Source organism: Misgurnus anguillicaudatus, chromosome 22 (assembly GCF_027580225.2).
Source record: "Misgurnus anguillicaudatus chromosome 22, ASM2758022v2, whole genome shotgun sequence".
Classification (NCBI taxonomy): Eukaryota; Metazoa; Chordata; class Actinopteri; order Cypriniformes; family Cobitidae; genus Misgurnus; species Misgurnus anguillicaudatus.
Window position 1 is genome coordinate 6,694,983 of NC_073358.2, and position 25,617 is coordinate 6,720,599.

Consider the following 25,617-nt stretch of genomic DNA (forward strand, 5'->3'; position numbering starts at 1 on the left):
TCTTCTATAAATATATAAACATACAATTATATCAAATAAAAGAACATACCATCTGGTTTCAAACAAACAAACAAAACAGGAAAAAAGGTTTTATTTTATCTTCATTTGTTTTATCTTCAACAAGCTGAAATAATTGCATTTTTGTAAAGGAATTTTGTTAAAGATCAGATTCAGACCGATTATCAAAAGTTTAAAATGTTAAAGCAACACTAAAGAGTTTTTGCTTTTTGCTCCCCCTACAGGTTAGAAGCTGAATTGTCCATTACCACTGTCGTAAATAATTTAGCCTACTGCAGCAAAGCTGGCTCTGATTGGATTGTAGGTCTGCCGTAAAGCAAGTTTTTGTAGTTTTCACTCGAACTACAGGACCGTGACCCGACGGTTGGAAACTTTTTTAGTGCGGTTTTGGCCGATAGAGCGCTGCAAAGCGAATGTGAATGTGCTGTTCACCCTGTTTCGAGTGGATGAACGATTGAAACTTTTTTGGAAACGTTATTTTAAGGTAAAAAATACTCTTTAGTGTTGCTTTAAAAATTAGTTTTTGCTTCAGTTTTGTTAGAAATTGGGTTAGGAATTACAGATTACCTTAAAAACTCGTCAGGAAAGCGTAATTGGCAAGGAAATGTTTTCTCTTAATTGACGAGATAACTTGTCAATCGCGGGGAAAGAGTTTCCAAAGGGTACGCGCGATGCTGCTTTAGAATTTTGCAACAACTAGCTGTCTAATTCAACATGTATATCAACAAATATTATGTATATATAAATACAAACGCATGTATGTATAATTTTAAGGAAAAATATATTTATATAATAAATATTTATATTTATATATGATATAAATTATATGTAAACATTAGTGCTGGGCAAAGATTAATTGCGATTAATCGCATACAAAATAAAGTGTATTTTTGCATAATATATATGTCTTTGCTGTGTGTAATTATTATGTATATACAAATACACACCCATTCATGTATGTATTTAAGAAACATTTGCATGTGTATAAATATTTATTTCTAGTTTTATATATTCTATATTATATATAAACAAAAATAAGGGATATATAAATAAACATGTTCTGAAATGTATATATGTATGTGTCTGTGTTTAAATATACATAATAATTACACACAGCACAGACATATATATTATGCAAAAATACACTTTTATTTTGTATGCGATTAATCGCGATTAATCTTTGCCCAGCACTAGTAAACATAAAAATGTTTATTCACATGCAAATATTTATTTAATATATACATGTATGTGTGTGCATTTATATATACATAATTATTATACACATTACACACACATTTAATATGTAAACAAAAACATTTATTCTGCAAACGATTAGTCGCGATTAATCGTTAGGCAGCTCTAAATGCTCTATCATTCTTAAATTGCTTTGGATTAAAGCGTCAACTAAATGTACACTGTAAAAAAATTATTTCAGTTTAAAAACGTAAGTTACATTGTTGCCTTAAAATTTTGAGTTAATTCAACTTAAAAATATTATTTAATTAAAAAAGTTGTCAACAAAAATGTTATTTCAACTAATTTTTTTTAAGTTGAATTAACAAACAAAAAAATTAAGGCAACCATGTAACTTACTTTGTTGAACCAACTTTATTTTACAGTGTATAAATGTAAATGCTTTCTGTTTGATTCAGCACTTGTGCCGTGAATGCACAGATGGTCTGAAATGTCTGTCTACGTTGGCATCTAACGACGTCGAAAATTCACATCTACTGTACCATGTTTCCCCTGTCTTTCTTAAGCAGTTGTTTAACCCTAACACCGGACTGCACCTCCTGATCAATATCCTGTTTTGTCTCGTAGCCAGCCAATAGGATTCAACTTCTCAAAAAGACCTGCAAGGAAAGCAATGAAGTGAAGTCAAAAAGAAAATGAAAAGAATGTCGTCTGTGAATAATACAGATTAATCCGTAGAGAACTGTGATGATTTCTTTCTGTTCTGAAAAAACGCTTCCGGCTCTTCTCAAATGAGACCCTTCCGTGATAAAGAATTCCAATTTAATGGTGTGATGGGGACACTGATTGGAATTTTCTCTGCCTTGTTTTGTGTGTGCACAAGTGTGTGAGTGTTGTGGCCGTTGGCATTAAGTGTCCTCAATACAGCATTTGTATTGATTATTAAGCAGTATTAATATTGATATTTGTGCTCCGCTTTGGTAAAGAAGATGTGGGGTTGTGAGGGTGTGAAGAACAGATGGTTAAACTGTCTTGTCATCAAAACAGCTTTGCGTTTATTTCCTCTCAACCCCTCCTTTTATTTTATTCTACCTTATACTTTGGTTTAGACCCTTAAGCATTAATCTTATGATGCTTGTTACAAGGTTTAGTGGAGACTTATCAAGAAGATGTACCCTATTAGTTTTCCGGCTGATAAGACTTGGCAGAAGTAGGAAAAATTCAGGCACCCGGGGCATATTTAGGAACCTCTTTGGTCTTGTGCCAGTAAGCATCTGTCCAGAACATTTTAGAAATCACAAAATACAGTCGAGCAAAGCTACAGGCTAAAATCCATTTGGATGCCAAATGGATGCCATAGCAACCGCATAGCAGAGCCCTGGCAACCAATCAGAGCACTTTAACATCATGGTGGTTCGTTTTGCATAGGGAAATATCGGTCACATTTTCTTGGGAATGTTAAAATCTATAGGCCTAGACTAGTCATTATTAGTGTCTCTGCTTTATATTGTGGTACCACTCTTCACATCCTATCATCTCTATCATCTCCCTTTCATTTTTTTAATGATGTCCCCAAAGACACTCCGTGATCCCTTCAGTGCCCTCAATAACCCCTTACCAGATGAGACTTTCTTTCTCCCTCCTTTTTTTCACTTGATATTAGTCATGTCTCGATTTCAAAAGGGCTCAAAATGAGAGAGAAAGAAGGGGGGTTGCCAAAGATTACGTAATTCCTCACAGTTGCACAGAAGTGCTGATAAAGGATCTTATTATATTTTCGTTTTTCAGTTTCAATTGCATTAAAAACAGCATTATGTCTGATATACAGTATGATATTGGCAGTACCAGAATATTTACATTGAATTTGCTTTTATTGTAATGAAATTGATGCAATTTGATTTTATACTGTAGCTTATAATATACAGTGACAGCTACTGCATATGTAGGACATTTTGTTGCATGCCCCTGAAAATTTTAAACGTTGTGGCTGTTTGGTGCTACCAAAAGTTTGTAACTATCCTGACATGGCAACGTTGGCACAACCAGTGCTGTGAGTTTGAGGCGGGACCATCTGTCAGACCAACCAATGGCAGGTGGGGGAGTGTTTGAAAACAGTCATTTTTTCCCATTTTGTGATCCTTTTGGCAAAAAAAATGTATTTGTTTTTCCACTTGGGAGGATCTCTTGCTGAGATCAGCACGAAGAGGAAGTGTAATTCCAGATCCCCTTTGACTTTCTGTTGTTGGACTAATCAGCACCCTCCACTTCGCAAATTAGATTATAGCCTTTCTTCAAACACAGCAGATCCTGGATGCTGAGTTAGATCGGTCTGAGGTGCTAGTTAGGAGACATAAAGTGAATTAACAGTTTTGTATGTATAGATTTGCAGCCCAACACTGATATGAAGATCGAGTGTAATAGGACATTTATTATATTAAAGCTTACTGACTTAAAGGTGCAGTGTGTAATTTTTAAAAGGATCTCTTGACCGAAATGCAAAATAATATACAAAACTATATTATCAGGGGTGTATAAAGACCTTTCATAATGAACCGTTATGTGTTTATTACTTTAGAATGAGACGTTTTTATCTACAAATACCGAGGGTTCCCTTACATGGAAGTCGCCATTTTGTGCCGCCATGTTTCTACAGAAACCCTTAAAGGCAAACTTTTTTATTAAGTTGTCTCCGATAACATGTTTGTACGGTGGCGGCTACCATAGCTTCTCTATGTGATTAAAAATGAAGGGTAAGCAGTGGACTGAGCTATTGGTTGCAATTCACCAGCACCTCACCACTAGATGGCGCTAAAATTTACACACTGCACCTTTAAGTTTAAAATAGGAGGCATGTTACTCATCAGTCAATGAGGAATCAACACGGCCTGCACAAGACGATCCAGATGAATCCACCTGATCCAGGCACACATTCCCTTAGTCTTTCCATCGCAGATGAATAATGAGTCACTCAACATCAACATAATTTTGTTCATCTTTGTGAGCCCTGAAAAGGAAACGCTTATTTTGAGATACAGCTAATGGCATTCAGGTTACATCACAGCCAGTAAGAGGTGTTATTATAGGACATTGTTATTCAGAAGGGCTTTTAGGCAGATTACGGTGCCTTTACACAATGTTTTCAAAAAAATATATATATATATATATTTTGTTTACACGCCAACAGCGTTTTGGGCTCCCGGAAACGCAAACATTTGTGACTTGTGCTGGCAAAATTAGTCGAAATGGGCAGAGTTTTAAAAAGTAGTTATTTATATTTTATTCTATCTGACATTCTCTATCAAAACGATGTATGATCTGACAAAAAATGACAGAGCTACACATGTTTGAGGTGATAAAGTTAGCATTAATTTTGAGAAAAATCTAGTTAAAGGATTAGTCCATTTTCTTAAAAAAAATCCAGATAATTTTCTCACCACCATGTCATTCAAAATGTTGATGTCTTTCTTTGTTCAGTCGAGAAGAAATTATGTTTTTTGAGGAGAACATTCCAGGATTTTTCGCATTTTAATGGACTTTAATGGACCCCAACACTTAACAGTTCCAATTCAGTTCAATATTGCAGTTTCAGCGCAGTTTCAAAGGACTCCAAACAATCTCAAACGAGGCACAAGGGTCTTATCTAGCGAACCGGTTGTCATTCTTGGCAAGAAAAATAAAAAATCTGCACTTTTAATCCACAACTTGTTTTCTTCCTTCGAAGGACGTATTACGTATTGCGTGAGGTCGCGGTGGCGCGTCACAGGACCGGAGGCAGACGAAAAGTTGTGGTTTAAAAGTGCATATTTTTTATTTTTCTTGCCTAAAATGACAATCGTTTCACTGGATAAGACCCTTATGCCTCGTTTGAGATCATTTAGAGTCCTTTGAAACTGCAATTTTAAACTGCATTAAAACTGGTAAGTATTGGGGTCCATTAAAGTCCATTAAAATGAGAAAAATCCTGGAATGTTTTCCTCAACAAAAAAAACATAATTTCTTCTTGACTGAACAAAGACAGACATCAACATTTTGGATGACACGGTGATGAGTAAATTATCTGGATTTTTTTTAAAGAAAATGATCTAATCCTTTAAAGATTTTTGAAGGTTCAAAAGCAAAATTACTGCATTCATACATTAAAGGGATATCTTAAAATTCAAGTTAAACTTATTTTTTTTAATGTTTATCAACTTACCCCCTGGCCATCCAAGATGTAGGTGACTTTGTTTCTTCAGTAGAAGACAAATGTAGATTTTTAACTCCAACCGTTTCGGTCTGTCAATCGTATAATGCAAGTGGATGGTAACAAAATCTGATGGAGAAAATAAACACGCATAGACAAATCCAAATGAAACCCTGCGGCTCGTGACGACAAATCGATGTCCTAAGACACGAAGCGATCGGTTTGTGCGAGAAATCGAACGGTATTTATATCATTTTTTTTTACCTATAATACAACACTATCCCCAAAGCAATATGCGTGTTCACATCACTGTCTTATTCTTGTAATGGTTAATGGCGGGTTCCGAAACAACTTCATAGGTGCATACCGCCACCCACTGACTTGGCATTCATCAGTATACAGCATTTTTAGTCGTTTTGCATTTCGATGTAAACGCGGCTCGTTTTGACTATGTTGTCATGTACACGTGAAATTTTCCACGAATGCGAAGGAAAAATGTTTACGTTTTCAGTGCAATCATTGTTGCAATAATAATGCGTACAATAAAATTCTTGCATACTTTAACGTGTGTTTGTATATAGTAGATTGCATCAGGGGCTAAGACAAAAGAAACTATTAAAACAATGATGTTTTTGTAAACTTTTTAACTCTTTCCTCGCCAGTGTTTTAAAAAAAAGTTGCATGCCTTTCAGAAAATGTTCTTCTTTAAATATATAAACATACAATTAGGAATGGGACGGAAAATTTCATATCATGATTATAGTGACCAAAGTTATCACGTTATCAATATGATCATGGTTTTGTTTGAACAAGTTTTATTTTTGAAAATCACAATTTAATATTTCATGTCCCTGAAATAATTTCTGTGGTAAAAAAATCTGTCTAATAAGTTTACCGTGAATGAATACAATACATTATCACTTAAATGCCTTCTTGTGCAAAAAACTATGTTGCATGTGCACGCTTGCGTCAAACTGATTCTGGCTGGACAGGATTTACCGCAAGTTTTCAAAATCAAGGAAATCAAACACGGTTGTAATGATAATTACATTGTAAACGATAATTCGAACCGTCAGGACATTTTATCGTGGTTAATCGTGAAACCGGTAATCGTCTCATCCCCAACTTTTGAGGGATGATCAAAACATACACAGAGTTTTTCCGGGTTTTATAAGTTGGGTAAAAGCACCACCTGGTGGATAATAACGGAAATCCGGAATGCCATAAAAACTTCTGTCATTGGCAGAAAAGCGTTTTCTCTTAATTAGAGAGTTCATTCGTCAATGGCGTGGAAAAGGTTAAATGGGGATGTTTATGTATGCAAAGTTGAATCTTTTTTACTCTTTGGTTTTAATTGATAATATTTTCAGTCTCGACAGCTTTAAGACTCTACGGTTGTGCAGTGTCTGTTAGGTACCAACCTGTTAAATACATCCCGGATCCTCCATATTTAGTGCGTTCTATTTAGGTGCTCATTACTACAAAGAGATAAAAGGGTGCTAATTCTGTCCTTGTCTGGCTGCAATCAGACATTTGACTTTTGGCACAAGGTCCGGTGCACATTGAAGCTTATTCTGGCCCAGACCTGCCCACTTAAACAAGAAGTACATCTGAAATCAATGCTACCACAATAGTAGATTGGCATGCAACAAAGTGGAAGCTCATTCAGATGATGGCAGACGCCAATATTGCGGACTCAATTGAAGTTGGGTAGAGTCAGAGTCACCCGATTATTTATTTATTTATTTTTGGCATTTTAGTGTGCTATGTGCATCAGACAATGTGTGAATGGTTGTGGGCTGTATGTGGGTGTGCCATCTGAAGCCGAGACTAGAACATCGTGTCTATCTTACATTTAAGAGACAGAAAAGCTTTTCAAGTACTTGCCATTCATTTCTACTGTTTATTGTTGTACCGTTTAGTGCTGTTCTTTATTATGCATTTCTAGCTCATTTATCTAAACATACAAGTGATGGCATTGGTAATCCCATAACTTTGTTGTAGTGTTACTACTGATAGTAAGTCACCAATACAAATAGTTAAATCATTTCAAGAGGCAAATGATTGTTATTTATTTGTGCTATAGAGACATTATTAACAGAGATTTTTAGACCCAACTTAATAAGGAACTATTTATAGTGGCCAACCGGCTTGCACAGTTCCTAGTGTTTCTGCCGTAAACTGTCATCACTAGCGTGTCTATAAAAAGAGCATTGTTTTATATTCAGGAACCTTCAGTTCTCATTTGGCTAGTGATTGCATAAAAGAGTTTCAGGTTGTCATGGTAGCCTTGGCTCTCGCCATGGAAACAAGCGATTGACTGTCAGTGATAGGGCTAAAGGGCAGCCGGCTGTCCGTCAGGAGTGATCTTTATGGCTTTGTGATGTTTGTGATTGTGTGTATGTAAACAGAAGTCTAGTATGAGCATTGCAATGCTTTAAAGCCACAATATGTAAGATTTTTGTAATAATATCCAAAAACCGTGTGCACGGTGTGATTATATTTTATGCAGTTGTGTACTTAGATTCTTATCAGTCAAGTAATAACAGCGCTAGCCTCGGTTTCCGCTTGTAAAAACTATGGCAACACGTGTGGACAAATGCAGAAGTGGTGGTTATACGGGTGATTCTCACGAAAACTTGGTTTTAAAAATGTCAAGCATGAAAATGTAAAAATTGCTTAAATTTACTTTTTTCCCACCAGACATTGAAAAACAAAGTCTGGAGTAAATGGGAACATTAATTTAAAAACTTTAACTTATCATTTAACACTTTTTGTAACATAATTAAAAAAATGAATCCTAAAAAATCTCATTACCGCAACAGTCAGAAAACATCAACACTGACATATTTTCAAAATGACATGACAAACCTGAAAGAACATAATTTGGAGATTCTGCACATGCATTTAAAATCAAAGTATTATGCTTCTATTAATTAAATTAACATTAAATAAGCATCTGTTGCGGTAATGATAATCAAAATGTCGTGTAAGCATTTTGACAAGACAATATTTCAAATTAACTGTAAAAAAAATGATCTTACCTGGTAGCCATCTTGAAGTAACTGGTCCATGTGCTTGGTTACTCAAAATTAAACTTTATTAAAATTCTGTATGTGTGCTTAAACTGTTCTCAAAAAGTGTTGCGGAGGATGAGAACATCAGGCATGGACACATCATTTTCCTAATTTTTCTTCATTATTATTATACATGAATATTCAGTAAATATTTAAATATAGCAAAACATCCATTTATTTTTTTTCCTAATATTTTTGTGTTAATTTGATTAAATTACAACATAACGCATGTTCAAACACAGCCGGACACATTGCGGTAATGAGAATTTCAGCAGAAAATGAGATAAAATTTCCAATTATAAATTCTTATGTTGAAATCACACATTGTGCAAGGTAGAACACAGTATTGTGTTAATTCTGATGCGTTTTAATGTTACTATATTACACATTTTAAAGCTAAAATCATTAGTGCCGTGGTGTTTCAATGGTTTCGTGAGAATCACCCACACAGCATCTAGCACGAAGCTGTTGTGCCTTTCAGCTAATTCATTACGACGGCATGAAATAAATAATTCATTACCTCATCCGTGAACATGATTAACAAATACCTTTCATGAAAAAAATCAAATGTGACCTCTAGTGGTGAAATCCTACATATTGTGCCTTTAACCAAAATAAAAGGAATCCTATTTACATAACAAAAGCATTGGTAATTATAAGCAAGACGCAGGTGTTTATCTAGGTGTTTTGGGAAATTTACTTGGTTAAATCATTTTGGGATCCAGGTGGTTTGAAGTTTGATGGGTCCGTGGATTTTGCATGACCTGAATTAACAGCAGAGGTGTTTTTATGAGGTTGTGATGTTGCATACAATTATCAATGTGTTTGAATGCAAAATCCCCTAGACACAGTAAGTGGATCACAGTAGTATGACGTATGTTTGATGAGTATTTTGCTTCTCTGTGGTCTGTTTTAGATTGTATTTTTTTTAATAGCAGGAACTATCTGGCCGTCCATGAATCACGTGCGGAGTGCTGAGTGTCACGTAATGTATATGGCAGATTTAAATGTACTCAGAATCAATATGGCTGCCGAAATATGAAATAAGTGTATCTGTTCTCAGTGTAGGGAATAGTAATATTCACTTTCATCTTTCTTTCTTGTGTTATGAATGATCAATTTATCTGTGATATAACATATTGCAATGTGGCATTATTTTGTCAAAATACAACCAAAATCTTAACTCAACCGGAAGTCTTATTCATAACCCCTTTTAGGAGGATGTATGTTGATGAATCTGATACAGTTTTATAAAATAGTTACAATGGATAGTTAAAGGTGCATTGTGTAACTTTAAGAAGGAACTCTTGACAGAAATGCAATATTATAAACATAACTATATTATCAGTGATATATAAAGACCTTACAAAATGAACTGTATTGTTTTAATTTCCTTAGATTGAGTCGTTTTTATCTACATACCTGTTCACCGCGGGTCCTCTTACATTGAAGTTGCCATTTTGCGGTACCATGTTTCTACAGTATCCCTAAACGGACAAACTGTTCTATAGAGCGTGTTTCATCACTACATTGTCTCGGACGATGACAAGTTTGCCCTGTTACTTTCGGTATTAAGAGATAAGACAAGATGTTCATGAATACACTATTTGGTTTAATCATTTGTAAATATATCCACTTTTGCTAATTTAACGAGGGTTTGGTTTGTGCGCCTAACACACAGTCTAAAAGGGTTGTTCCTATTCTCGTAATGAGTAATGGGTGTGTTTTCTTTCAGTCATGGAAGTAAAATTAGCAGGCTTTTAATCGCTTTAAATGTATGGATAGCCAACATGATCAGTGTTTACCAGAGGATTTTGAGAGACTGTGGTGGGGATGACGTCATCATACGCTAATTAGCATACATGTGATGTCGTCACGTGTTTGGATTTCATCGCGTGTTGGCACCTGTAAGATGTTTCACTTCTATTGTTTAATGTGTCACATTATATTGCATTTTAACACAACTGAATGCTATTTTTACAAATTATCTGTTCTGTTGTCAGACATAAAACGAGACTATAAAGTAGTGACTAAACACAACCCAGTAACACCTCGTGTTTAATCCAACCAGCTGTTCCTTTAACTGCTGCTAAAATCCTGCTTATAAACGCGACATCGTCTGACAAAATCACCATAAATATAACGTCTCATAATCGGTCCTCATTTATGTCCAAGAGACTCAATAATAATCCTTTACATTTTAATCCTTTAATATTTGAAAACGTTTGTGTGCTGCTGCGCATCCATGTGTGTGATAAGCAAATGCGCCTTGTCGTCCTGTTTATAGGCGTATACTAACGCGCTCTTTAAATAACAAAAACAATTTGCGCCATTTAGACTTTAGACCAGGTTTTAGTTGATCAATGGCGTAGTCCATTTTAGTTTACTTCAATAATGTGCCTGAACACACCTCGTTTTCAGACCAGAACGCCCATGGGCGCACAAATGGGCGCACATGCATTTGCTATTTAAACAACGTGGCGCTGAACGTGAAACATCATATATGTTATTTAAAGACATATTTATATTTTTTCTTGTCTAATATTTAACTGTACCTGTCAAAATGATTTGCAGCATTCTGGTTACAGTGTGTAATGTTGTGACTGGCCAATCAGAATCAAGGATTTATGAGTGCCATGTAAACATCCTCTATGCTTTAATACCAGTTTGGTTTGTGAGGTCTGCGAATGAGGAACACGGTGTGACAGTAAGCACGCAGATGTGTGTAATTTTATTTCAAGGCTCTGGAAACAGTCAGTGTTGATGTGCTTTAACGCAACACAGCTTACGTACAACACAAAGATCTGTTGACCTTTATAAACAGCAGCTATAATATGGAAAGCAGGATAATCCGTTATTATGATGCTGTTACCTGACACTTAAATATTTTGTGCTTGACTTCTTCTTTCTGATGAAAAACGACTTAAGATAGCCATCATTTTATTGAATTTTTAGCATCTTTATTTGACTGCGGTTATAATAGGAGAAACATCAGTGGATTGCATTTTCCTATGTGTTGTGCTGGATATATAATATTAGTTTACATGGTAAAGCGTCAAAATATTATTAGTGGATTATTAACTAGGCTTTTATATATTTTAAAGCTCACCACATTTAGGTGTATTGCTACACATAATTGCATTGTTGCTATGCATTTTTGCCGTTTTAAAAATTCAGCAGCTCTACTGTACAATAACAGCTGACCCATAATAATGTTAATACAATAAACATTGATCTTTTGTACATCCGAGCATTTTTCACACGCAGCCTAGCCTCCTGTTTACAGTGAAGGGCATTTCCATATATTTGAATAAAACCTTTTCATAAGTTCCTACTTGTTACACCCGACCGTATGCATACATGTATGTGTCAGTGCGTTTGATGTTCCTTCGATACGATGAGCTTCTTGTCGGTTCTGTGACAGCTGGTAAACTTTAGGATACCGTCCGCATGGCTTTCTTCTTCGAGGCAGCATGTATCCTAAAATCTCTTATTTCACCCACACACGGTAAGACAGATGAAGTGTGCGTTCGATGTGTAGTTAGTGAGTTTTTTGTGTGTCTGCATCCTCTTGGGTCAGACTGTTTTCATTAACTCAACATCCCTTGTAGTGTAAATGCTTAAACTAAAGAACTTAATCTACAGGCAGGACCATATGAGATCTTTGTAAACCTCTTTAAACATCGCTTGTACCGTCAGATTTATATTGGATTTTCCCTCTCTGTGGACAATTTAGGTCAGAGTTTGTAAAATCCCATAATGTAGTCATGCTTACATGCTTTGAGACACATGCGACTACTGTAGCTCTCCGCCGTAGCCGCACTTCAGGTTGGTCGATGTCCTAATTGATTTTATTCCTATGTGCAGTACAGTTAAGTACATTAGCCGGACGCCATGACCAAGCAGGGCAGTGTGCTGCTGTGTGTTTCCTCCTGAATAAGTGTGTTTTTGAAATAAGTATTTTGAGATTTACCCAGAGCATGTTTGTGTTAATACAGTATGCACACATGCATTGTGATCCTGGTATGTCTATGTAGTAGCATTTATGCCTGATTCTCGTGAGAAAGTGTACGATTCAGTTAGACATTGCTTTTGTTTTCATACTGAAGGTCTGGGAACCGTGGCTGCTTTGAATGGCAAAGGACCGCCCAATAGGCCATATGATTGACATGTGAAACCGCCAATTACGCTATGCTTTGTTCTGCATCATATTTAGGGGCGTGGAGATGTCTCCACAATAACAGAACTCTTTTCAGTGGTTTTTAATGTTTTTTTTACGATTTTGATGTTTGTGGGTCAATTTGACTCATACTTTTTGTTTCAAGGCAACTACAGTTGTAACTACAAGCATTATACGTTTCCATGTTTTTATTGAACACAACATGTAAACATTCATAGTGCAGGGTGGAAAAAGTATGTGAACCTTTGGGTTTAATAACTGGTTGACCCTCCTTTGGCAGCAATAACCTCAACCAAACGTTTCCTATAGTTGCAGATCAGACCTGCACAACGGTCAGGAGAAATTTTGGACCATTCCTATTTACAAAAGTCTTTCAGTTTAGCAATATTCTTGGGATGTCTGGTGTGAATCACTCTCTTGAGGTCATGCCACAGCATCTCAATCAGGTTGAGGTCAGGACTCTGACTGGGCCACTCCAGAAGGCATATTTTCTTCTGTTGAAGCCATTCTGTTGTTGATTTACTTCTATGCTTTGGGTCGTTGTTCTGTTGCATCGTCCATCCTCTGTTAAGCTTCAGTTGGCGGACGGTTGGTCTTAAGTTTTCCTGCAAAATGTCTTAATAAACTTTGGAATTCATTTTTCCATCGATGACAGTAATCCGTCCAGGGCCTGAGGCAGCAAAGCAGCCCCAAACTATGATGGCGCCTCCACCATATTTCACAGTTGGGATGAGGTTTTGATGTTGGTGTGCTGTGCCTTTTGTTCTCCACACATAGCGTTGTGTGTTCTTTCCAAACAACTCAATTTTGGTTTCATCTGTCCACAGAATGTTTTGCCAGTAGTGCTGTGGAACATTCAGGTGCTCTTTTGCAAACTTCAAACGTGCTGCAATGTTTTTTTTGGACACCAGTGGCTTCCTCCGTGGTTTCCTCCCATGAAGTCCATTCTTGTTTAATGTTTTTCTTATTGTAGATTTGTCAACAAAAATGTTAGCATGTGCCAGAGATTTCTGTAAGTCTTTAGCTGACACTCTAGGATTCTTCTTCACCTCATTGAGCAGTCTGCGCTGTGCTCTTGCTGTCATCTTTACAGGACGACCACGCCTAGGGAGTGTAGCAACAGTGCTGAACTTCCTCCATTTGTAAACAATCTGTCTTACCGTAGGGGACACATGGACATCAAGGCTTTTAGATATACTTTTGTAGCCCTTTCCAGCTTTATGTAAGTCAACAATTCTTGATCGAAGGTCTTCTGAGAGCTTTTTTGTGCGAGGCATGGTTCCCATTAGACAATGCTTCTTCAAAACAGCAAACTCAAAACTGGTGTGTTTTTTATTGGACAGGGCAGCTTTAATCAACACATCTCATCACATTGATTGGACTCCAGGTTGGCTGACTCCTGGCTCTAATTAGCTCTTGGAGAAGTCATTAGCCTAGGGTTTCGCATGCTTTTTCCACCATGCACTATGAATGTTTACATGTTGTGTTCAATAAAAACATGAAAACGTATAATGTTTGTGCGGTATTAGTTTAAGCAGACTGTGTTTCTCTATTGTTGTGACTTAGATGAAGATCAGAACACATTTTATGACCAATTTATGAAGAAATCCAAGTAAGCCCAAAGGGTTCACATACTTTTTCTTTCAACTGTATATAGACACAAATTAAATACATTTATTGCGTATATGTTGGTGCTTTACTACCCTGGAACAGGAGCTTTTTCCTCATTATTTTCAGTACTAATAAAGATTTCCCCAGACACAGAAAAGGAAACGTGAACTATAATTTTTTTATTTTCAATGTATATCCGCTGCTTGTGTCGATAGTATGTTTTGGTAGGGCTGGGACGATTAATCGCGATTCATACTAATAATGCCTGTGTTTGATATCTTTTCTGAATTGCAAAGGCGATATTATGCACAGCTTTTTCATATATTATGGCTCTTTGATCAGTGGGACGTCCTTATCAATCTAAAATCTCTAAGTTTGAGTCATTTATAACATGCAACACTTGTCAAACATAATCATTATAAATATTCTTAATTATCATGAAAATACCTGAAAAGGTTTGATGAACAGCGATATAAATATGCTATAGGCATTTCGTGGAGCTGCGTGTGTAAATGGTACTTTTTCTGTGGCGCATATTGAGTTTCTGCATGAGAGCGCCCTCTGGCTTTTGGATGTAGCGGCATTTTATTTATTTATTTATTTTATTTAACAAGCAGAATCGCACAATTTAACATCCCAGCCCCACATTTTGTACATGCATATGTAAGGGCTTCAGAGCAATTGATGAAATAAACTCATCTCTCGCAACCCTGCAAAATTAAACAAAAATGAAAGAGGTGGAAGGGCAACCGCTTTGTTTTGCTCTTGATATATTTATTATATAAGTCAAGTTCATACTTGTGAAAAACAATTATTACAGAATTTACATTCCAATTAATGGGCGTAATTCATTTCATTAGTTTCTTTTATTAGTCACACTAAATTAACACTTAAATAAACAATTAACAAATAAAAACACTAATTTTATTAGGCATTAGTCTGACATTTCACACAGTGTGTTTGTGTGTGTGTTTTTGCGAAAAAGAGCATGCAGTTGAAGTTGAGTAACTCGAGTCGAGTTACAGGCAATTGGTTATCATTGGTTGTCACGGTAACAAGCTCAGGGTATCGCGTGGCGACAGACGGGATGGTCTCACCCCCTGGGTTCGGGTTGTCGTATAGGTTTTTTGTTTTTCCACCGGTCTGTGGCCATTTGGGAGAGCGTGCATTGACATAAACACATGGCGTGATGTTTCCATTTAATGAAGACACGTCTGCACGTTTCAGACTCATAAACATTTTAACAAGAGTGCCTCCTCTGTGTGGGCTGCATTGCGTTTTATAGTTTTTGTCAAGGAGTACTCAAAAAAGATTACTTTATATAAAGTTTTGATGTATTTCGTAAAAGTGTAGGCATTATTCAGCTGTTTAAATCATTTCATTACTGCTCGATACTGTGTTGATGTTGGATTATTAGCAGACCTTTGATAAATCGTGTTTGCACCCACTACTTCATCACCCACAACAGTCTGTGTATTGGTGCATTACAGCATTTTAAAGATGCCCACTTGACTTACTAGAAGCTCCGCCCACTCACTATGAAGAGCTACGAAATGCTATATTATGCAAAATCATTCAGTGTGCTTTTATGTGTTCTGTTTGGGCAGTCCAACATGTTAACTTCTTCCTCAACCAGTGATGTGATTTTTTTGGGTAGGTCTGCTTTTTCCTGACCAATGTGTTCAGGAAAGTATCATTATAATTTTAAAATGGTTCATTTCTATTTTCCAGTGTCACTGAAAGCCTTTAGTTTGCTTGCCTTTTCTTAAAACATTTTTATTTCAACAGACTTCAACTACAACACCGACGGCTACGAAGGGGAGCCGGCAGAGGACCGGAAATCTCAGGATGGTTCAGAGACCATGCCCTTCATTGACGAATCTCCCACCATGTCCCCTCACCTCTGCGCACACGGTCAGGACGGAGATGCCGTGTCACCCACGGCAAATGACGGACTGCTGTCTGGGGTACGACTGTTTTTTTATTAATAATTCATTGATCATAGTTATAATAATGCTTTGAATCAATGAATGTTTTGCTTCAATTGCCATTATTAAATGCAAGCACATTGAAATCGCCTTACAAAGATAGTGGACTTTGTGGAGACATTTTTTGCTCTCCATGACAAAAACACAGAGAAATTACAATGAAATTATTAAGTTTTGTACAGTAAGTTTAGGGGTTGGGTTATGGGCAGGGGATTATACAGTATACGCTCACCTAAAGGATTATTAGGAACACCATACTAATACTGTGTTTGACCCCCTTTCGCTTTCAGAACTGCCTTAATTCTATGTGACATTGATTCAACAATGTGCTGAAAGCATTTTTTAGAAATGTTGGCCCATATTGATAGGATAGCATTTTTTAGTTGATCTAGATTTGTGGGATGTACATCCAAGGCACAAAGCTCCCGTTCCACCACATCCCAAAGATGCTCTATTGGGTTGAGATCTGGTGACTGTGGGGGCCATTTTAGTACAGTGAACTCATTGTCATGTTCAAGAAACCAATTTGAAATAATTCAAGCTTTGTGACATGGTGCATTATCCTGCTGAAAGTAGCCATCAGAGGATGATGGTCATAAAGGGATGGACATGGTCAAAAACAATGCTCAGGTAGGCCGTGGCATTTAAACGATGCCCAATTGGCACTAAGGGGCCTAAAGTGTGCCAAGAAAACATCCTCCACACCATTACACCACCACCACCAGCCTTCACAGTGGTAACAAGGCATGATGGATCCATGTTCTCATTCTGTTTACATCAAATTCTGACAGAAATCGAGACTCATCAGACCAGGCATCTGTCCAATTTTGGTGAGCTCGTGCAAATTGTAGCCTCTTTTTCCTATTTGCAGTGGAGATGAGTGGTACCCCGTGGGGTATTCTGCTGTTGTAGCCCATCCGCCTCAAGGTTGTGTGTGTTGTGGCTTCACAAATGCTTTGCTGCATACCTCGGTTGTAAGAGTGGTTATTTCAGTCAAAGTTGCTCTTTTATCAGCTTGAATCAGTCGGGCCATTCTCCTCTGACCTCTAGCATCAACAAGGCATTTTCACCCACAGGACTGCCGCATACTGGATGTTTTTCCCTTTTCACACCCTTCTTTGTAAACCCTAGAAATGGTTGTGCGTGAAAATCCCAGTAACTGAGCAGATTGTGAATCACTCAGACCGGCCCGTCTGGCACCAACAACATAAAATTCGTTTTTATGATTTTAGATGAAGCACAACCTGTGACACTGCAGTATGCTGTTTTCGTGTGCATAGGAGTTTGTTTTTAGCTGTAATAACTTCAGTCTTTGATGATGCTTTTACAGAAGTTAAAGCATCTGTTAGAGGAAGAGATGACAGCATGTTGTCCGCATATCAAGATGCTATTTTAAGGCTAAGCTTCATTCTGTCTCAGACATGTGGCTGAATGCTCACTTGAGATCTCATGCATTATCTGCAGTATATATTTTACAGAGCAAAGATAGTTTGAAGATTATTGTACTGCTGTTCTGATATACTGAGATAGAAAAGCTTCTGTCTGTAACAAAAGTAACAAAAGTCTATTCTTTTTTTTAGTTGGGTGTTTTATTTCCAAATAATTTGCATATGTGTGGTGGACAAAATTTTTCTAAGCCAGTTGTAACCTAGTATGCTGAGTAATGCTGTGGTATCCAGCATTGCATTGTGTAGATTGTATAGCGTACATATACACTACCATTCAAAAGTTTCAATGAACATTTACGTTTTCTGAAGGAAATACAGTACTGTGCAAAAGTCTTTCTTGGGCCACCAGCACCAGCTTTGTTCAGGGAATTCCCACGTGTCCTTGAAATCCTTGAAAGTTTGTGAATCTGGGGGGGAAAAATTCAAGGCCCTGGGAAGTTTTTGAAAATATACATACATAGATACAGGTCATTGAAAGTGCTTGAATCTATTTTATGCAAGAAGTTTTCTGGAGAAAAGACCATATTATTCCCTGTGTAGTGTAGGATAATATCATAAAAATTCTAGACTTTTTAAGAACACGTGCTAAACTGTTTGCTTTCAATGTTTATATCTTCTGTATGCGAATGTTGATTCATACCAAAATGCTTTTTTGCATAGTTGTGTTTGATACATGAAAACGTCTCGGGTTACGTATGTATCTGTTTTTCCCTGAGAAGGGAACGAGACGCTGCGTCTCCCTTGCCATATTTCCTGCGTCCCTGTAGCGTTGTCTATGGCAATATTTCAGATAGCGATTTACTTCCTGGCTCCCGCGTCAACCTGTCTTTGTCGTTAAGCCTCACCATTGGTTGAATTTGATATACATATTCAGACACACTTACCCTTGGAGGCGTCCCCAAAGTGTCACCGCAGTGACGCAGCGCGAGTTCCCTTGAAAGGGAACTGTAACAATGTATCTTAAAAGGTAACACGATGTAACCTTGCGCTCACTTGAAATGTGTCCCCACATCTATTTCTTGAATTTGAGGGTATTGGACCTGGAAAATCTTTGAAAGGTCTTTAAATTTGAAGTTAATTGAGGTTAAGTCACTCTTTTTATTAAGATACAAACAGAAAATATAGGAAATATGTACACAAAATTAAAAACCAACATTTTTTTTAGAACTAAATGACTTCTTAAAGCATCAGTCAGTATTTAGTGTGACCTCTCTTGGCACAAAACACATCTTGAGCTTTTTTGAGGAGACTGAAGTCATTTGATTAGAATTAGAAATTAGGATTTAGTTTAATTTAGGTTTAAGAGATCCTGCAGTTTCCTGCTATTGCTGCTATTCTAATAAAGCTGATCAGTATACAATTGCAAAAACAACAAATCTAATGGTAGCATGGTGGCCTGACTTTTGCACAGTATTGTATATTTTTAATACTTGGATACATTCAGTAAATTATCACGTTTATAAATGACTAATTATTCATGGTATTTAGGAATTCTTTGAACACATACCAGCTCAACACCTCATATTTACAGTTTTCAAGGACTGTATTACACACTGTTGTCTTCGTAGACTTGCATAACAAATTATTAAACCAGTTGGCATTTATTTTAAATGCACATTAGTGCTTTTTATATGCATACAAATCGGATATGCAAGCATACTGTATGCATAAATGATTCAATCCTATTATTCAAACCTGTGCAAGATCGATAGAGGTTCACAGACATTATGGATCGACCTCTAAGCTCGATACAATAAATACCAATTTGATCCTCCCTGATCTGCAATATTGAATCTGATTTCACATCCATAAAAAAGTTGTAAAAAATTAGCATCTGTTAACAGACGTCAATACAGTATATTTCATGTACACTGTAAGAGTAAAAGGAACTTTTTTCAACTTCATTTTTCACCTAAAGTGAAATTTTAAGTTTAACAAAACTTTCTTTGTAGCCCACAGTGCGCAATAAAAAACTTAACTTTATTTTTCACACAAAATTTTTGACTTATACCGCTCTTTTTACTGTCCTCAAAACGGGCTGATGTCTTCTTTGTGCTGTGAAGTCCCCCCTTCAGAAATACGTATGGAGTTCTGATTGTGTAGCTTGCAGGGCTCCAGACTGCCACCAAATGGTGGCATTTTGCAACCAAAATTTGAGAGTCTGCCACTGAATTTTACATCCAGTCGCACATGTGTGACCAGTAAATTTGACCTTTTTTTTGTGTTGTGACACTGAATTTGAAACAGCACGTTGTACTTTCTGCATCTATCATCAAAGTATTTATTTGTTAGTACAGTGGAAATTAGTAGAAATGTGAATTTCTACATGTTGATTTAAGGTGTGTGCCCCTAAATTTCTGGTTGCACCCCTAAAATTTTCAGTTGGGGGCTACTGTGCTCCTAGTGAAAAAAGTTAGTCTGGAGCCCTGAGTGTGATGTGATTCGTTAGCAGTTTAGCTTGCCATTAGCTTAGCTGCAGAGTGATGTATTCCTGTGGGCGGAGTTTAGTCAAAAAACTGTTCTAGTGACATCATTATAGCAGGAAGTAGAGGGCTGTAGTCCAAACCGGCTGTTCGTTGTAGGCTTTGAAAGGCGAATTCTTTTAAAGAAAATATATCGCCTGGCAGTGAACTTTGAGATTCATCATTTTACAGGTATTATTTATGCTATTATAGCAACATCACACACTAACTAGGGTTACTACACTGTAAAAATATGCAGTATTTTTGTCAAATCAACATATATTTTTATGTTACTTTAACTTAAAAAAATTAAAGGATTAAAAATTTAAAATCCAGATAATTTACTCACCACCATGTCATCCAAAATGTTGATGTCTTTCTTTGTTCAGTCGAGAAGAAATTATGTTTTTTGAGGAAAACATTTCAGGATTTTTCTTATTTTAATGGACTTAAATGGACCCCAACACTTAACAGTTTTTTTACAGTTTAAAATTGCAGTTTCAAAGGACTCTAAACGATTTCAAACGGGGCATAAGGGTCTTATCTAGCGAAATGATTGTCATTTTTACAAGAAAAATTTAAAATATGCACTTTTAAGCCACAACTTCTTGTCTATCTCCGGTCCTGTGACGCGCCAGTGCGACCTCACGCAATACATCATCACGTCAAGAGGTCACGGATGATGAATGCGAACTCCGCCCCAGTGTTTACAAGTCTGGAGAAAGATAATCGTTCCAACGTTGTTGTATGTGGAATGATACTAATTAATGTCTTTGTGTCACTTTATTGTTTAAAATGGTCCGCAAATGTGCACTTCATAAATGAAACACGTGACCGTTCAATGTCATTACGCAATTACGTGAGGTTGCGCTGGCGCGTCACAGGACCGGAGATAGACGAGAAGTTGTGGTTTAAAAGTGCATATTTTTTATTTTTCTTGTACAAAAATGACAATCGTTTCGCTAGATAAGATCCTTATGCCTCGTTTGGGATCGTTTAGAGTCCTTTGAAACGGCAATTTTAAACTACATTAAAAGTTTTATGTGTTGGGGTCCATTTAAGTCCATTCAAATGAGAAAAATCCTGGAATGTTTTCCTCAAAAAACATAATTTCTTCTCGACTGAACAAAGAAAGACATCAACATTTTGGATGACATGGTGGTGAGTAAATTATCTGGATTTTTTTTAAGAAAATTGACTAATCCTTGAACAATTTAAAAACATTTTTATAAGTTATGTCAGCTTCTCCAAGCCAAAACTTAAAATAGTAGGTTGAATTGAATTGCAAAACCAAGTTGTTTTAACTTCATGCATTTTTTTTACAATGCAATTTTATCCAACTTTACATGCATAAGTGTCCAAACACTTCGGCTGACTTTCACATATAAGGGGAAGCCTGCAGAAAGAAACAAGACTTATTTATGGTTCTTTGTGGTGTATGTGTTTGTCACACCCCTTATAAATTAGCACTAGTATATGTCACCAATAAAAAATTTGCATGCAAATACAGAAATAGTTTTTTGACAGGCTTAAGCTTTTACGACAGCATCGCCATCTAGTGATGGAGTAAATGAAGTGCACGCTCACATTGATTCTGGTGCTTCATAGACTAAACATACTCTCGTAGTATTATTTGGCACAGTCTCTCTTTGATCCTGCCACTTACATCATTCAACAATTCTGACATCACTTCCTCCTTGAATCTCTTGTTTCTACCAAAACAAGGCCCTAACTCTCATTTGTTCACACTCGTCTCACTGCATGAAATGAATTAAACACAAACTAGTTCATGGAGATAATTTCCCTATGTCGGTCAGTTTCGTGGGAAATTATGTAAGAAAAGAGAAGCCTGAGGCATCGGTGCGTTGTGACATCATCAGTTCCGCATCCTCTTTTTAACATAGATTATTCAGTCAGGGATTCCTCATCAACTTCGTGTTCAGAACAACAGGTTTATCACAACATGGGTTGTAACTTAATTTCCTGGTTTTCCTTTGTCTGTGCTTTTATGAATGTTTTAGATTGATGTGTTGCTTCTGGTTCTAAACCTCATCAGTTACTTTCTCTTATTGGAATAGCAGATCCTATTTTCACTTTTCACACCACTTAGTTTGGATCTTTAAACGAGAAGCATATTTAAAGTCATTTGTTAATAATAACTGAATGCACTTACAAATAGAAAGAGAGAGAAAGAGCCCTTTAAGGGCAGAAAAGGAAACACTGGTCACACGCTTTACCCAGGGCACCCGGAATTGACACACACCAGGAAGACAGAACCGCAGTCAGGGGGCGGGAGAGAGCATACAGAGGCGGGACGGTCGAGGTTTGATGTGTGTGTGTGTATGTGTGTATACGAGAGAGAGGAAGCGAGCCACTGTTGCTCTTTTGGTGTAAAAGACACGACACGTTACCGGTCTAGAGAAGAATAAAGAAGAAAAAAGTTACAAAGCCAGCAAACAGAGGAGGTGGATTTAAAGTGCTGATGTGTCGCAGTCGGTTCGAAAAGGAGCAAAAGAACGAGTGAGAAAGAGGGACGGGAGATAACTGTCAGGATGGAGGAGGATGAAGAGGAGGTGCTTGGTCTTCTGGACAAAGTTCTGGAGGATGAAGATGCGTTTGACAATGAAATGGACTTGGATAGTCCATTCACGCCATTGGACCATGAGCCGTTTAAGGGAGAGAGACACACAGAGCTTCTCTCTTCCTCTGCTGGCTAGCCGACGGAGGTTTTGCTATGTCTAAATGGCTAAAAATAGTGAGATGGAAAGTATTAAGCATTTTTTACCACGTGGCGTTTGGTGTTTGCTCAGTTCCCAAAGCAAGTCTGTGTGTGTGTGTGTGTGTATGTAAACTTTCTCTTTAATAGCAATTCAATTGAGATATTGATGGTTGGGGGAACCCTAAAAAAAGATTAAACTGAACACTGCTACAAATACTACAGAGTACTTTGCAATAATTTTATATATTATATTTAGGGATGTCAAAAGATTAATCACAATTAGGGATGCATAACGATTAATCACGATTAATCTATAGCAGTATAAAAGTTTTTGTTTACATCATATATGTGTGTCAACTGTGTATAAAAACATTGTATAGATAAATGCACACACATGCATGCATATATTTAAGAAATGCTAACATGTGTATATATGCATATACATTTTTTATAATTTGTATTATATATAAATATAAATATTTTATATATAAATATATATTTTTTTCTTAAAATTATACATGCATATTTATATATACATAATTATTATACAAAGTTCACACACATATATGATGTAAACAAAAACTTTTATTCTGCTATAGATTAATCGTGATTAATCGTTATGCATCCCTAATCACGATTAATCGCATACAAAGTAAAAGTTTGTTTTGGCGTAATATATGTGGTTGCAATGTGTGTAATTATTTGGTATATGTAAATACACACACATGCATGTATGCATTTAAGAAACATTTACATGTGTTTTATTTTGTATACGATTAATCGTGATTAGGGATGCATAACGATTAATCATGCATAACGATTAAAAGTGATTAATCGTTATGCATCCCTAATCACGATTAATCGCATACAAAATAAAAGTTTGTTTTGGCGTAATATATGTGTGAGCAATGTGTGTATATATAGGTTGTGTATATATATATATATATATATAATAAAAAAAATAGTATTTTTATTTTATTTTATATATATATATAATATAATTTTTATATTATATATATAATGTGCATAAATAACTTTTATTATTGTTATTGTATATACAATATAATTACACACAACACACACATAAATATATTATGCAAACACAAACTTGTATTTTGTATGTGATTAATCACGAATTATATAATATTAGACCAACCATACATAAATATACATACATATACCTATAGGTTGTGTGTTGCACGAGGAGCCCTGGGTGAAAACACACATACATACTGTATAAAACTTTCAATAAACCAAGATATTACATACAGTGTAACCTGCAGATTACACACTACCATCTCCATATTTCACATTTAATGCATGGAGATACTTGAGGACCTTTTGCAGAAGTACATCCTTCTTCCCCAAATGTTGAAATGGTCTGGTTGGTTTCTGTAGCAGGAGCTATATGTTTGATTTTTTTTTACCGTTTGAGTCTGTATGTAAGTGCGGTGAGCCACGTTGCATTTGCTGACTCAGACACAAGCAGCAATAACTTCACTTTATTGCTGTCATTATCACAACCTGTGTACACTCCGGTCGGACCGTCGCATTTAGAGCCGACGGGCCATAAACACACCGCTTTCTTATCAGGGTTGGTTCACCTAAAACTAAACACATACCGTTATCACTTACTTCATGTTGTTTCACACCTGTATGAATATCTTTCTGTGTTTCTTTAGATGTTAGGCTCAATAATCACACTGTGGTGACAGCAAACAAAGCGAGATGGCTCCACAGGTTATTGGTGGTTGCAATGGGTTGTAATCATCACACATTGATGAGCTAAGTTTTGAAAATGTGTAAGGTCTATGTGTAGGTCATACATTGGCATTTATAAATCGTTATAATGTGTGACTGGCTGAGATGCATTTTGATTGTATCTCTCTTTCAAAAGAGCGGTTTCTGATTTAGGGTGTACTCACATTATACTTAACACTGGCCTTACTGTACCTGAGTATGATTCTCCCCAATTCCCCACTACACTTTATGATTTGTACAGTACGGCGCAATCACACTAGCCAATCGAACAGTACTTTGGGGTCAAGTGTACTCGGTTACACTATGGTTCATATAATGCGAGAGTACACGCTTAGTAATCCACAAAACATTGTAAGCATGGTTGAGTGTTTAATGGTTGAGAAACCCATTAGCCTTAATTAATTTAATTTGAGCTGTCAAATTTGCATGGAGTTCCAGGTGAGTGGAGCAGCAAGAATTCCGCTCCAGCTCTGCTCCGGGTTTACCATTTTCGCTCTTCACTTTCTCCTTGCTCCATGTTTCCTCTATGGAAAAATGTGCGCCTAATTAATGCTTCATTTATTTACATTGATGCATTGTTTATTTAAGCGTATTCAGTGTAAAATAAATGTGCAATATTGCGATAAATAAATGGTTTAGGCTTTCCTGTGTGTACACATTGTCCTTACAAGTACAATTTTGACTGTATTTTTGTGCCCCACTCCTCAAAATTTGCTCTTCAGAGACTTGGGAACTGTTAAGATAAGATGCCCACGGTTGAAATATAGGTTATCATGAGTTGTGCTTGTGATGAAACCGTATGGAGTGCTCTTGGAGCGAGAGAAAACCACAACGCTCCAACTTTCCGCTCCTAGCTCCAGGCACTATCATGCACGCCCATCTGCCCACATAGTCTGGTCCAGGCTAAAGAGAAACAGGTCCAACTTTACCTTTAATGCATTAAACAGTTACTAACCTGTGTGAAACTTTTGCTAGT

General features: G+C 36.6%; 1 protein-coding gene across 3 annotated transcripts in view; it reads left to right on the forward strand.

The window, feature by feature from the left end:
- Positions 1–25,617, forward strand: part of abr (ABR activator of RhoGEF and GTPase) — a 193,612-nt gene that overhangs the window by 56,801 nt on the left and 111,194 nt on the right. For 2 of the 3 annotated variants that reach the window (XM_073860676.1, XM_073860677.1), the window contains exon 2: positions 16,052–16,230. In XM_073860676.1, the coding sequence (XP_073716777.1) occupies positions 16,052–16,230 (179 nt within the window). Of the gene's footprint in view, positions 1–16,051; positions 16,231–22,460; positions 22,835–25,617 lie in introns of those variants that run through there. The other variant, XM_073860679.1, reaches the window with a different exon arrangement.